Source organism: Mesoplodon bidens, assembly GCF_964165515.1.
Source record: "Mesoplodon bidens genome assembly, chromosome: 6".
NCBI lineage: Eukaryota > Metazoa > Chordata > Mammalia > Artiodactyla > Ziphiidae > Mesoplodon > Mesoplodon bidens.
In genome coordinates, this window is record NC_138162.1 from 108054562 (window position 1) to 108069272 (window position 14711).

General features: G+C 48.6%; 1 protein-coding gene across 3 annotated transcripts in view; it reads left to right on the forward strand.

Annotated features, from left to right (window-relative positions):
- The window catches only part of PTK2B (protein tyrosine kinase 2 beta), a 125603-nt gene that overhangs the window by 48645 nt on the left and 62247 nt on the right, over positions 1-14711 (forward strand). For all 3 annotated transcript variants that reach the window (XM_081238482.1, XM_081238484.1, XM_081238483.1), the window contains exon 2: positions 13262-13502. In XM_081238482.1, coding sequence (XP_081094608.1) covers positions 13299-13502 — 204 coding nt within the window. In that variant the 5' untranslated portion in view covers positions 13262-13298. The remainder of the gene's footprint in view (positions 1-13261; positions 13503-14711) is intronic.

Here is a 14711-nt window from a genome sequence, read left to right on the forward strand (position 1 = left end):
GACTGGGCCTCAGCCCAGAGGTCTCCATTCATGGAGACGAAGACAGGACTAAGGCTTGGGATATATATACGTATACGTACGTATATATTGTTAAAGCAAAATTATTCAGATACTTGCTAAAGAATGGTAAGGCAGACTTTATTCAGGGAAACTACTACAGTGGAGTTTTGCAGTAGGGGAAAGAAATGGAAATAAAACAAGGAAAAGTGGAAACGATTGCCAAGGACCAGGGTGGTGGTGCTGGTGGGGTGGCCAGTGGATGGACAGGGTGAGAGGGCAGGGTGTTCCTTTTCTAAGTTCACCTAACAGGATTCTTGCTGAAGACAGGCTACAGTGACCAGATGTTACCTGGGGGCTGGGGATGGGCAGCTATAGAGGGTGGGGAATTCTGGCTAAACCCACTTAGTGGGATTCTTGCTAAAGCTGGGACTCTACAAAGACAGAGATGGAAGCCGACGTCCAGGCCTAGTAGAGCGGAGGGCTCAGAGGAGCCTGACTGAAGTTTGGTCATGGAGAGAATCTTTGTCTGTGCGTGTATTAACACATGTGCCCACAGCCAGGTGAGGAAGGCCGGGTCCAAGTGCTGTTAGGGGTGATGCATCGGGTCAGATAGTCCACTGTCCTCACCGTTAGAATCCAGAGCCCTGGGGTTGTCTGTGGGCGGAGGCCTTCTTCCCCCGCAGTCCCGGACCCATTACTGCAGGGTGTGGCGGTAAAGAGCCCACACCCGGAGCCCTCGGGACAACATGGGAATCCCAGTCTGGTCTCTACCTGCCCTGTGATCTTCAGGAAGTCACGTTGCTCAGCCTCAGCTGCCCCATCCTTGAGATGGACCTTTCCAATGTCTTCTGAGGTTTGAACGGGCTCTGGGTTAACCGCTGTCAGTTCTGAGAAGTGAGCCTGCTGCAGGCGTGCAGGGGAGGAGAAAGGAAGGGGACACGGGCTCAGGGGCTCAGGGCTGGAGTCGGAACCAAGGTCACAGTGTGGCAAAGACCCCCCAGGCCTTGGCAGGTGCTGTGGTCTCTTGGAGGACTGTCTAGGGTTAAGGATAACTTCCTGTAGTGCCAGGTTCTCTTGACAGATTTTATGGAGCTTTCTCTCTGCCTTATTCGCCCCAATTCCTATTTTTATGATTATTATCTTTTTCCTGTTTGGCCAGGTGGCCTGTGGGATCTCAGTTCCCTGACCAGGGATCGAACCCACGCCCCCTGCAGCGGAAGCGTGGAGTCGTAACCGCTGGACTGCCAGGGAAGTCCTGACATCTAGATTTGGGGCCTATTTGCTCTCTAGCCTATCTCTGGGGTAAGAGGATTGGCCACCCTGGGCTACGTGGAGAGTGCAGAAAGTAAGAAAGTCAGGCTGTCAGAGGAGGAGCCAGAGGTTGAAAGGACAAAGAGAGCCAGCATCTGGCCTGGTGGAAGCCACTTAATGTTTATATATATTTAACCAACGTAACAGCAAAACTTAAGGTCTATTAACTGTATGTAATTCTAAACGTACATGCATTTTTACGTAGTTACAGTTATAAATCAGTATGTGAACTTCATTCCCTGTCACTTAACTTTTTTTTCTGCGGTACGCGGGCCTCTCACTGTTGTGGCCTCTCCCGTTGTGGAGCACAGGCTCCGGACGCGCAGGCTCAGCGGCCATGGCTCACGGGCCCAGCCGCTCCGCGGCATGTGGGTTCTTCCCGGACCGGGGCACAAACCCGCGTCCCCTGCATCGGCAGGCGGACTCTCAACCACTGCGCCACCAGGGAAGCCCCACTTAACATTTTTAATATAAATATCTTCATGAATCACCACTGTTCATGTTTTTAAATGGAGTATATCATTAATGATATTGCTTAGAATTCCCCCCCTCAGCATTTCCCTGAGCATTTTGTTCTGATTTCACTTTCTCTCTATTATAAATAGTACAGCTATGAACATCTTTGTGCATGTGATCCTTGCTTCCTCTTTAGATATGTGGGGTGTGCATTTCCCACAGTTGGGTGGCCAAGTCAATACATGTGAGTTGTTTGTTTTTTATTGAAGTGTAGTTGATTTACAATGTTGTGTTTGTTTCTGGTGTACAGCAAAGTAATTCAGTTGTACACATGTGTGTGTGTGTGTGAATTTTTTTTCAGATTCTTTTCCATTATAAGTTATTACAGGATATTGAATATAGTTCCCTGTGCTATACAGTAAATCCTTGTTGTTTATCTGTTTTATATATAGTAGTGTGTATCTCTTAATCCCAAACTCCTGATTTATCCCTCCCTCCCTGCTTTTCCCCTTTGGTACCCATAAGTTTGTTTTCTATGTCTGTGAGTCTGTTTCTGTTTTGTAGATAAATTCATTTGCACTGTTTTTTTAGATTGCACATATAAGTGATATCATATGATATTTGCCTTTCTCTGTCTGACTTACTTCACTTAGTACGATAATCTCTAGGTCCATGTATGTTGTTGCAGATGGCATTATTTCATTCTTTTTTATGGCCGAGTAGTATTCCATTGTATATACATGTACCACATCTTTATCCATTTATCTGTCAATGGACACTTAGGTTGCTTCCATGTCTTGGCTATTGTAGATAGTGTTGCTATGAACATTGGGGTGCATGTGTCTTTTCGAATTACAGTTTTTGTCTTTTCTGGATAGATGCCAGGGAGTGGGATTGCTGGATCATATGGTAACTCTATTTTTAATTTTTTAAGGAACCTGCTTACTGTTCTCCATAGTGACTGTATCAATTTCCATTCCCACCAACAGTGTAAGAGGGTTCCCTTCTCTCCACACCCTCTCCAGCATTTATTGTTTGCGGATTTTTCGATGATACCCATTTTGACTGGTGTGAGGTGATATCTTATTGTAGTTTTGCAAAAAAGTCTGTTGCACTTTTTTAAAAACCTTGACTTGGATGGAGGAGTGGGGTCCGTCTCTTGCGTGGCAGCCCTGCAGCCATTTGAAACCAACAATCCCGTCCTCATTTCCCAGGACTCCCATCTCCCTTTAGCCTAAGGGTCTAACTCCCAGGCTTCCCACACTCTGAAAGTCCTGGGATGTTCACCACAGAACACAGTCTCTCACACCTCGGGGCTGTGGGCCACCCGTTCTGTAGATGCAGTTGTCTCCATGCCCCGGGGGAAATCACTGTCCTTATTTTAGGGATTTTCTAGTAACCCCAAAACCACGTTAACTTTTTTGGCAGCTATTTCATAGTGACTAACAGTGAGTTCACAGCTTAAACCCCATTTTTTAAATCCATGCTGTTGCTAAACCACATCTTCCTCATCCCAGACTGGGGAAGATTTCTTTCTTTCTTTTTTTTTTCTTTTAAGTCTACGTGAAGAACTTCACATTTGTCCCATTTCACTGGCTGCATTCTGTTCCCCTTGGCATGTTTTGCCTGCCTGTGCAGATGTCAGGGGCCCTTTGTGGTCTTCAACCAGAGTCACGATCTCCCCTAATCCTGTGCTCGACATGGTGCTTTTTGTCTGATAACCACAAACTCCTTAATGCCAAATAAAGAGGCGTGAACAAGGACCCATTCAAAAAGCCATCGGTCCTCAGGTTAATACAGACACTTGACCAGCAGCTGTTGGGAAAAACCATTTGGCCAGTTAGGAATTCACCTCCTTGTCACTTGGCCTCCTCATCTTCCTCTCAAGAAAATGGGGAAGAATTCAAAATACTCAACTGTAGCGTTGATTCATTATGGTACCGAATTTCCCAGCCCAACAGCCAATTCTGTATCGCACGCAGAGAGGCAAATGGGATTTGCTGGAGCTGCAGGCTGGGAGAGAAGGAAGAGGCTGAGATTGGGACTCGAAGTAGAGAAGAATTTAGTTTGAGGTTAACGAAGACAGAGTGTGGCTTTGAAAATGACAACTTTTTAGGAAATTGGAAAGTAACAGGAGCTCCTCGGAGGAAGGAGCACATCTTAAAATTCTGTGCTGCAGCGCACCTTGTGGATTGCTATCTTGAAGTGCTGGGTGGCGATACCACTGCCGGGACCAGACAACATCAAGGGTCAGAGGCAGGCTTGAAGCAAGTGACTATAGAATCTGCCCCCATCCTACTCCCGGGTCAATCACTGTTCAGGCCGTGTGGTGCTGGACTCAGCTCTCACAACACCCGTTTCTCCCCAAATCTGCTGTCAGTGAGATCATGTTGGTAGCTTGAAATCAGCGATGACGGAAGTATTGACACAAGAGAAATCAGCAAATGCTGCAGATCAGGCCATCTTTGCCCTGGATTACTGGTGAAACTCATGCCAAGGCCTTATGTGAGCCACTCTTCTGCCTCCTAGCTCATGCCTGGCTTCATCCTATGGCCAAAATTATATTTTTTAAGTGAAAATCTGCTTCTCCATGGGGTCTTATATCGTCACCATCTCCTCTCATTTCCCAGCAACCCTTCAACACCCTCCTGACCAGCCCTATATCATAGCACGTGATTTCCCGAGCTTGCTGTGTCACCTTTTCCTGAGATCCAGGGGCCCCAGAGGCAAGTCCTCTCCTGTGACCATCTAATACCCAGCAGAGACCCCTATTAGATCCCATATCATATGGTGGCTGCTTTGCTCTAATCCTTTTCCTTTTTACGGTATTGTGAGTCTCTGCTGGACGGGGACCCTCTTCCCACTTTTGTTTATCTTCATACCTCCGGAGTCTGGTGTGTCTCCTGAAACATAGCAAGGCAGAGAGAGAGAGAGAGAGAAGTGGAGGGGTGGGGGAGGAGGGAAAGGGGAGAAGAGGAAAAAGAAGAAAGGCGGTGGGGGGTGGGGGAGCAAAACGGGCCAGTCCGAATCACTCATGAGCTGGCCGACTAGGACCAAGGTGAGTGGGATTTCTTGAAGGGCTGGGGAACTAGCAGCGCCCAGAAGTCACACAGGAGGTAAGAAAACTCTGCCCAGCTGCAGGGATCAAAGTCCTTGAACCAGTGGGAGAGCAGAGGTCCTGTTAACAAGGAAGGACAGGTAATGGTCTCTGTCGCCCCCTCCCAGCGCCCTGAGAGCCAGCTACGAGTCAGGTGACCTCTGGGTCACAAAGTGCTGGCAACAGAATGATCTGGAGTGGGTCGTGTGTGCGGGGGTGGCGAGCTGAAAATGTGGGAGACTCTCAATAAAGGTTTTTTGCATTACATTGAATTATAGCTGGTGCCAATCACAACCTTCCTGGCTCCTTCCTTTGCAAGGTAATGGGGAGGGACGCTCGGAGAGGAGGGGAAGGGATTAACCAAGTGATGGATTGGGTGGCCCTGGAGCGGGCGGAATGCCGGCCCTCATGGGAACTGGGGTTTGAAAGGGCTCGGGACTGGGGAGGGAGCGCTGCGTGGAGACACTAGGCCCCGCTTTCCAGACACGCAGGCCTGGCTCCCCAAGATGGCAAGTTCATTGCCAATTCGTTAAGTGGCTGCTCTCATCAGGCCTTTGCAGAGGAAAGGCATGTGTTCCCCATTTTGTTGATGGGGAAACGGCAAGAGGAAGTGACTCAGAGACATAGTGGAAATAAAATGTGTGTCTCATGATATTCTGGCTTCTGCTAAATCCAAAGGGCTGGCGTTTCGACTGGGTCCTGTGTGGCCTCGGTCCACGCTTCTGTGGGTTCGCAGGACAGACGACGGCCCTCCATGTGAGCAGAGAGTAGGAGGTAGAGGTGTTCTTTTCAGGTGCCCAGGCAGGTGGAGAAGGTGGGTCTTGGAGGAAAGGCAGCCTCAGAGCCCTGGAGACAGGAGGGGCTGCCCCCACCCTCTGAGCCTCGACCTACCGGGCCAGTTTAATTTTTTTAAGTGGGCGCTGGTATTGGGTTTCTGGTTCTTTCTTCTGCCAAGTCACAGGCGTTTTAAAAATACATGTGCCAGGGAGTTTACATAGGTAATCTCTGATTTTCCAGAAAGTTCTGCAGGATAGGAAATGTTAGCCTCCTATCCCAAGAGAGGAAACTGAGGTCTAGAGAGGTGACCTCGTCCAGATCACACAACTGGTAAGTGGCAGACACTTAAGGCCACCACGTTGCCTAGCTCTGAAATCCTTTGTGAGTAACAGCCTAGACTTCTGCAGCATGGCAGCCCCGAGGACGTGAGTTTTAAACCCAGGTTCGAATGAGTCAGATGTGTGCGCCTTCTCCCTGACATCGTGCCACCTTCCTGACGAATGGTGCCCTGTCTGTGCTCCCTGAAATCATGGGCAGAACTTTCAGTCCTCAAGACATTGCCTTTTACCCTTGAAACTCCCAGCATCACTCTCAAGTCTGGTTCCCAAAGAGGCCAAGCTTCAAGGCCAATTGGTAAAGGCTATCATTGTGGTTTCATAAATGAATTAACATTGAAAAACCAAAAAAAAAAAAAAAAAGGCGGAAAGACAAAGTTAGAATAAAAGACTGCCTCTCAAATGGAATACATTCAGCTTTATGATGGATTCTTTACAGTGTCCCTATTTTTCTCATTTTGCCATGGACACGGCAGAACATCACCAAAGACCATCATCCACCTGCCAACTGCTGTTTGGGAACTCCGTCCCATCCCAGCTTGACGTCTCAAGCCATCAGAGCCAGTTGGTGGCAGAGCCAGACACTAAGTCCTAAGCATGGTGGCAGGACGTGACACCAGCAGCCCTCTCGCCACTGGCAACATGGTGGCCTTAATTCTCTGCCGCTTACCAGTTGTATGCTCTGGACAGTCACCTCGCTAGACCTCTCTAACATTACCTACCCTGCAGAGTCCTCCTAGAGAATTAGAGGTTACTTCCATAAACTCCCTGGCACACAGTATGTGTTCAATAAGACGTAACATTACCTTGCAGTGTCTTCAAGATCAAGAGTGTATTTTTCTGTGAGGTTGGCCCCTATCACCCTGACATCTTCCCCACACCAGGAACACAGCCCTGGGGACAGTGACAACCCAAAGGATCTGAAGGGACTTCAATCCCGCTTCAGTCTCCCCTCCCCCTTCAGGCAGGTGAATGTCTTGCCGTTCAGGAAGAGTGTCATTTATTTTCTTCCTGAAGACTTCAGGGACTCAGAGATTGTACAGCTTCCCTTAGTGCCCTTGGCAGGTCTTGGCCAAGACGTTCTTATAGCCAATCAAAACTTTTCCTGTTTCAATTTGAGCCCATTTCCTTGTGTTTGTTATTCTTTGGCTTTGCCTTGGGCAGATCTGGGGGTTGGGAGACAGCCGGAGCCCACGGTGGCTCTGAGCCAGGGTTTTCTCCAGTACTGTGGGACGGTCTCTCCTCTGACAGTGCCCATAGGGTCTAGGGCAGGCCAGGATGCAGGGAGGAAGGATTGCCAGGCTGGGGTCCAGGTCTGGACTGCAGGAAGGAGCAGGGGGTTTAGCTCACACACTTAGAGTCAGAGGATTTTGTGATCAACAAAATCCAGAGACAAACTACTGATGAGAAATTCAAGTAAATCAGGCAACGTCTGGAGGAACAGGCAAGTTCTGTTGTGCAGAAACAGGAGCTCAAGTCAGCAGGTCGTTCTCATGTCTTCCTAACTGCGCCCAGTGCCATATGTTGGTAGCTTGAAATCAGCCGTGGTGGGCCTGGAGAGAAGACCATGCGTGACGTTGAGGGCTGTGTTCTCCAAGACCCCCAAGGCAGGTGACTGAGGCTTTCCTTATATAACACCTTTCAGTTACTCTGCTTCGGAGAGTTCTGGGGGACCCCTTGGCAGTTCACTGCAGATCTGTACTGACAGTTGGGAGTTTTGGATGCCCTTCAGGGAGTGGCCACGTGTCAGCAGAGATGTGGGCACCACCTTTCTGGGCTGAGGTCTTTCGGCCAAACACCTCCAAGACCTCTCACGACCAAGTCCTAGCTTGGGGAGGGGTGATGCTCTCTAAGCCCGGAGGACTCTGGATTCTTCACAGACTGGGGTGTTCCATGCTGGGTTGACACATTTCTTCTTGCATGGAGTTTGTGCCCACGTCTGTGGTATCAAGAGATACTACTTTCTTCAAAGGCAGATGGGAAGGTGGGAAAAACTTTGAACTTGGATTCAAATCTGCTTTGGGATCCGAGTTTGCTACTCAACAAGCATGATCCTTGACCAGATGGCTTAAAATTTCTTGAGTATGTTTTCTCATTTGTAAAATGGTCATAATCGTCTCTGCACATCTCCCAGGATTGTTGTGCAAAACACATATGTTTCTTTTAAAGTTTTTTAATTGTAATTGTTTTTGGAATAGATGGCCCAAGGTTACCACTACAAAGGACTGAAGGCAGACCTGAGGGACTAGCATCGGTCTGAAGGCAAGGATAGATCCCGGGTGACTGAAATGACTTTGCTAAAATATTTCAACGGGAGCCAGGTTGACTACTATGAAAGATGGCTCCTGAACCAAAGGCCAGGAAAAAACTGTTGACGATAAGAAACCAGTGTCATCCGACTGTGTTGGTGATGGCCAACATATCAGTCTAGGTTGGATGTAGAATATGAATACTTCTCTCTCTTTTTTTTTTTTTTTTTTTTTTTTTTGCGGTACGCGGGCCTCTCACTGTCGTGGCCTCTCCCGTCGCGGAGCACAGGCTCCGGACACACAGGCTCAGCGGCCATGGCTCACGGGCCCAGCCGCTCCGCGGCATGTGGGATCCTCCCAGACCGGGGCACGAACCCATGTCCCCTGCATCGGCAGGTGGACTCTCAACCACTGCGCCACCAGGGAAGCCCGTGAATACTTCTCTTTGCTCAGGGTCTGGTGGGGGCTGGCTCCTGCATGGGCCAGGCACCGCCCAGTCAGGCTGGGAAAGGGGAGTCAACTATCAGGCTGTGGTTTCTCATCATCACATTTTTTTTTCCCTTAATACACTTTATTTTTCAGAGCAGTTTTAGGTGCACAGCAAAATTGAGTGGAAGGTCCAGAGATTTGCCACCTACCGCTTTGCACTCAAACAAGCACAACATTCCCCACCAGAGTGGTACGTTTTTCACAATTTATGAACCTACAGTGATGCATTACTATCACCCAAAGTCCATAGTTTACATCAGGGTTCAGTGTCGGTGTTGTGCGTTCCATGAGTTCTGACGAATGTATGATGACATGTACCCATCGCTATAATATCATGGAGAGTATTTTCACTGCCCTCAAGACCCTCCATGCTCCTCCGATTCATCTCTCCTTTCCCCCAACCCCTGGCAACCACTGATCTTTTTACTGTCTCTGTAATTTTGCCTTTTCCAGAATGTCATATAGTTGAAACCATACAGTCTGTAGCCTTTTCAGATTGGCTCCTTTCACTTAGTCATATGCATTTAAGGTTCCTCCATGCCTTTTCATGGCTTGCTAGAGCATATCTTTTGGGTATCGAATCATATTCCGTTGTCTGGGTGTACCATAGTAAGGTAAGATGTTAAGAATAGGGGAAACTGAGGGAGGGGTATATGAGAACTCTCTGTATTATCTTTGCAACTTTTCTGTAAATCTAAAACTAGTTTAAGATAAAAAGTTTATTAAACAAACGAAAAAATATTCCTTTGTCTGAATGTACCACAGCTTATTTATCTATTCACCTACTGAAGGACATCTTGATTGCTTCTAAGTTTCGGTAATTATGAATAAAGTTGCTGTAAACATCCATGTGCAGGTTTTCGTGTGGACATAAGTTTTCAGCTCCTTTGGGTAAATACCAAGGAGCATGACTGATAAATCATGTAAGAGTCTGTTTAGTTTTGTAAGAAACCATACAACTGTCTTCCAAAGTTTGCACCAGCGATAAATGAACATTCCTGTTGCTCCACATCCTCGTTACATGTTTACATCCCCTTGGCCCCTCAAGTTTAAAAGTACCGCATCTCATTGCACCACTGGCTGTAACTGCAAGGTTAAAAGCACCGTGGGGGTCTAACCCCCTCCCCCTGCAGACTCTGCCCTGACCTCTGTCCTGGCGAAGCTTTCTGACCTGCTATGCCTCTGATACTGGGCTCTGCCTTTCAGAGAGGGCTTCTCTCCTTCACTCTTCTCTTCAGCCAATGACACACATCACATGTGAAAGTGGAGCTTCCAAGATCATAACAGCCAGATCTCTTGAATTTTACTGACATATTATTCCTACTTAACTATTCTCTTTCAAACTCTCCCCTAGTATTTCAGGGAGTCCCCAGGGTGTCTCTGTGTGCTCACCAGCACCAGTACCCTTTGGGTGGGAATGCTGCCTGGGCTGGGGGGTATCTTCTGAATGGCACCCCATCCCCTTCCCTGTGGATGTCCAGAAGCCACACGGTGTGACCTGCAGTTGTGGGTATAACGGCCTCCTTCCAGCTCTGAGTCCACATTCCCACTGGCCAACATGATGACACTGCTTGCACCCCTATTTTCCAAATGGTCTTTGGAGTGTAGGCCCTTTGGCTTCCATTGGCATGATCTAGTCCCTGGGGACAGACACCATATGCTGCTCCATTTCCTTCCTACCCAGATGCCTGTTTCACAAAACTGCGTCATGAGACCCCTGCCTGGAAATTAGTTTATACAAACAGATGCCCTGGGGTCATGGGGCCCCTGGCTCAGTAGACACAGGAGATCCTGAATCTAGGACTAGATGTGCGTGTGTTATTGATGGTTATGTATATATGCGGTTTGTCTGTATGACTAGAGTGTATGCTCTTTACAGGCAAGACATCCTTCCCTCTGCTTCACATCCTATAGCAGATTTGTCATGGTCCCTTCGGATGTCCCCTTGGGCCTTGCCATTTCAGTCTTCTGCTTACTTTTACCTGCCAGCATCTGCATCTTTTTGCCTCGGGACTTCCTCTGGCTCTGAGTGCAGTCTGCCCTTGTGCAGAACTGGCTGGAAATGCTGGGACAATGACTGTTAAGCAGTGGTGTGGCTCCCTCCCTCCCTGGCTGGAGTGGCTCTGCAGCATGTGTTCTGTTCTCGCTCCCAGGGCTCCCAGCAGGGTTCCTCTGCAGCTGTCCAAGCGATCATCGCTCCACTGATAACAGGCTGCCTTCCTTGCCCTGTCCCACACGTCCCACTCCCTAGTAGGTTTCCCACTCCCTAGTAGGTTTCTTGCGGTTGCCTCTCAAGCTACTTCCTCGGTTTCCTTATTGAAGGTCTGGGGAAACCGAGACACATACCCAGTACATAGCAGAGGATTGGCACACGGGACAGGTCCAGTAGACATTGAAGAAAGGCATGGATGCTTCTAGAATACACATACTAGTCTCTAAAATAAAGCAGACTGGATAGTCTTTTCTCCGTCTGTCTTGTCCCAAATTCTGCCTGCCCAGGTGGACGCAGGCTGGCGCTCTGTTCCTCGTCTGCCCGCCCTGACGGAAGGGACATGTCCTGCTTCCTTCCCTGCCCTCATAGCATCTCTTTCATGTCTTCATAATACACACTGGCTTTTTAAAGGAATGACTCCTTGCAGCTAGTGACTGTCTACGTTTCCCTTCTAGTGCCCAGCAGTGTGATTGAATGAACATAGACTTTGCTTCCACATCTAAAATATTTGACTCCACATTTGTATTTTTAATGAATTTTTATTGGAGTCTAGTTGATTTACAATGTTGTGTTAGTTTCTGCTGTCCAGCAAAATGAATCAGTTAGATATATACATATATCCAGTCTTTTTTAGATGCTTTTCCCATATAGGTCATTACAGAGTATTGAGTAGAGTTCCCTGTGCTATACGATAGGTCCTTAATAGTACCTGTTTTATATGTAGTTGTGTGTATATGTCAATCCCAATCTCCCAGTTTATCCGTCCCCCCCTTTTCCCTCTTGGTGACCATAAGTTTGCTTTCTACATCTGTGACTCAATTTCTGTTTTGTAAATAAGTTCATTTGTCCCATTTGTGTTTTAACTTTGCCAACTCCGTCTTTCAGCCCCCAACTCCCAGTCTGAGGAATGTCCGCGTAAAATCACTGTCTCGTGTTAGAAGGGAGAGATTCTTCTGTAAGTATGGGTTCCAGATGAGAGCTAAGCTTAGTGTAGGAGAGGTTCCCAACCCGGATATGGGGAGTGGGAAGGGTAAGCTGTGACAAAGCGAGAGAGAGGCATGGACATATATACACTACCAAACGTAAGGTAGATAGCTAGTGGGAAGCAGCCGCAAAGCACAGGGAGATCAGCTCGGTGCTTTGTGACCGCCTGGAGGGGTGGGATAGGGAGGGTTGGAGGGAGACGCAAGAGGGAAGGGATATGGGAACAGATGTATATGTATAACTGATTCACTTTGTTATAAAGCAGAAACTAACACACCATTGTGAAGCAATAAAGTTGTAAAAAATAAGAAAGAAAAAAGAAACATCCTTAGAAATTTAAAAATACCAATGCCAGGCCTCCCACGGACAACCTCAGTGGCAATCTCTGGGCACAGGGTCTGCATTTAGACTTTCTTGACAGCTTCCCAGGGGCTCCTAATGTGGAGCCAAGATGGACACCTCCAGTCTGGATATAGAACTTCCATTGCTTCCTTTGGGTATTTCTGCTTTAGACCAGTGGGAATAAACCCTACAGAGCTGTTTGTTGTGGGATCAAGAGGCCAGGACCGATCTGGCTGAGACTTGGGGCGATCTAAAGACTCCTAGGATTCTTATAATCTATATAGATGTCAACCAAACTGTCATCAAAACTGGGCTGGGTCTGGAGGCCCAGCCCCACCCCTTTGCCCCCCCGCAGATTGGGCTGCGGGGGTGCTGTCCCTCTGTATGCGGTGCATGATGCTCTGGGAGATGACTTCCTGTGGGGCTGAGGCTTCGAGCCCTGAAGGCCCAGGTTGGCGGCTGCAGGTGGGGGTGGGCGGAGCCCTCAGCTGCTAGGCTGGCTCCCCAACCTGGGCCCTTGCCTGTTTTTCCCATTCCAGTGCCCTCCAGGCCACCCATTCTCCACTTCGATTCCTTCTCTGCTTCTCTCCCCTTGTCCCTGTTTCTCTCCTGCTATTTTCTACTGTCTTGCTCTTCGCCTTTTCTGCTCAGCTGTGCCTTGGAACCAGGCTGGGGCCGCCTCCTCTCAGAGCTGCATTTGCAAAGTGTGGGCCCCTTGCCTGGGAGCCAGTGTGGGAGGAGAAAAGTGATGGCGAGAGGGGGCTTCTAGCAGAGAGCTCACAGCCTGCGAGCTCCGGGTCCACGTCGATACCTGGACGTTTACGCAAACTGCTCCTCTGTGCTTCCGCTTCCCCATCCATGAAGCCGGATGCCTTTAAGGGGAGTTTTCGGGAGTGGGTGGATGTGTGCTTTGCATAGGTCTCGGAGCTTGTTGGGTGCTGTCCCTGGGGGATGAGGCGTGTGGGCCCACACCACTCATTTCACGGCTGTCCCTCTGATGTCTCCACAGGACTGCGATGTGCCGGTCCTAGCTGCCGTCTGAGAGGATGTCCGGGGTTTCTGAGGCCCTGAGCCGAGTGAAGGTGGGCACGTTACGTCGACCTGAAGGCCCCCCAGAGCCCATGGTGGCAGTGCCAGTAGACGTGGAAAAGGAAGACGTGCGGATCCTCAAGGTCTGCTTCTATAGCAACAGCTTCAACCCGGGGAAGAACTTCAAACTAGTTAAATGCACTGTGCAGACCGAGATCCGGGTGAGTGTGGTGGGTGCTGCCTGCTCCGTCCATTTGTCTGTCTCTCCCTCATCTTCCTGGGCAGCTGAGCATCCCTCCTTCAGCCTAGCAGGCTCTCCTGTATCCACCACCTGGGCTGGGGGCCCTGGAGGGATGTTCTCAGCCTGTGGCTCCAGGCCTCCTCTCCAGGGCTCTGCAGCCTGAGACACAGATTGTGTAGCTTTTGTTTGAACCCCAGATCGTTTGCTCAAACTTTGATTTATCTCATTTCAACTCACTCAGTATTTGAGGCTCTGCAAGGGATGTAAGCTCCCCCCACCCTCAGAGGGTTTACACTCTCATGGAATTGGAATACACAAGTGATTGCATTGAAAATAGAACAAAAGTGGTTTAGGACATGTGCTGGGTGCTTACAGAAGGGAGCTGTGAGGCGTTTCGAGGATGCTAATGAACTAGAGATGCCCTCGACCAGGGGCATGGTTGCCAGGCCCTTTCTGAGGCAGTACTTCAGCTGGCTCACTTTCACCCAGGGCCTCGGAATCTGTTTTGCAAATCCAGGTACCCACAGTCATCGGGGCACCTAGACACCAGGAAGCCAGTTCTCTTTAGCCAAACGTGTAAGAACTTGTCGTCAGAAGCAGAGTCACAATACACTGATTGATTTTAAATGCCTACGTTTATTGAATAATTACTATATACATGCCTGAATCAATCCCTTTACATTATCTCATTGAATCCTCCCACAACGCCATGAGGTAGATACAATGAGGATATCCCTTTCCACTGCTCAGAATATTCCTTTCTGATGATGCAAAAGAAAGCCAAATCGATTCTCCAGAGTTTGCTCAGTGGGTTTGTAATTTGAACAAAGGAAGCAGGAGAAACTTGGGCAAACTACCCAGGTCTGAGAAAGCTGGATGAACCATCTCCAATCCTCTCATCACTAATCCTTCCCTGTCCTGGAAATCAGCATCCCCCAAACTCAGTCAGCGTCTTTTCTGTTTAGTGCTGGCAGCAACCTCTCCACGTCTGTCCCTCTGGCTGCCTTCTGTCTGTAACAGCACACGCTGTACTTCAGTACATCCGAGCAGAATGTAACTGATGAGGTCACTGTCTTGTCTTAGCCAGTTGTCACAACTGATTATGGTTTGGTTCTTCCCTCTGTTTCCTATAACTGAGTTGATTAGGGCCTTGTTTGCATCTTATGGTTCCAGATCTGTAGGTACAGTT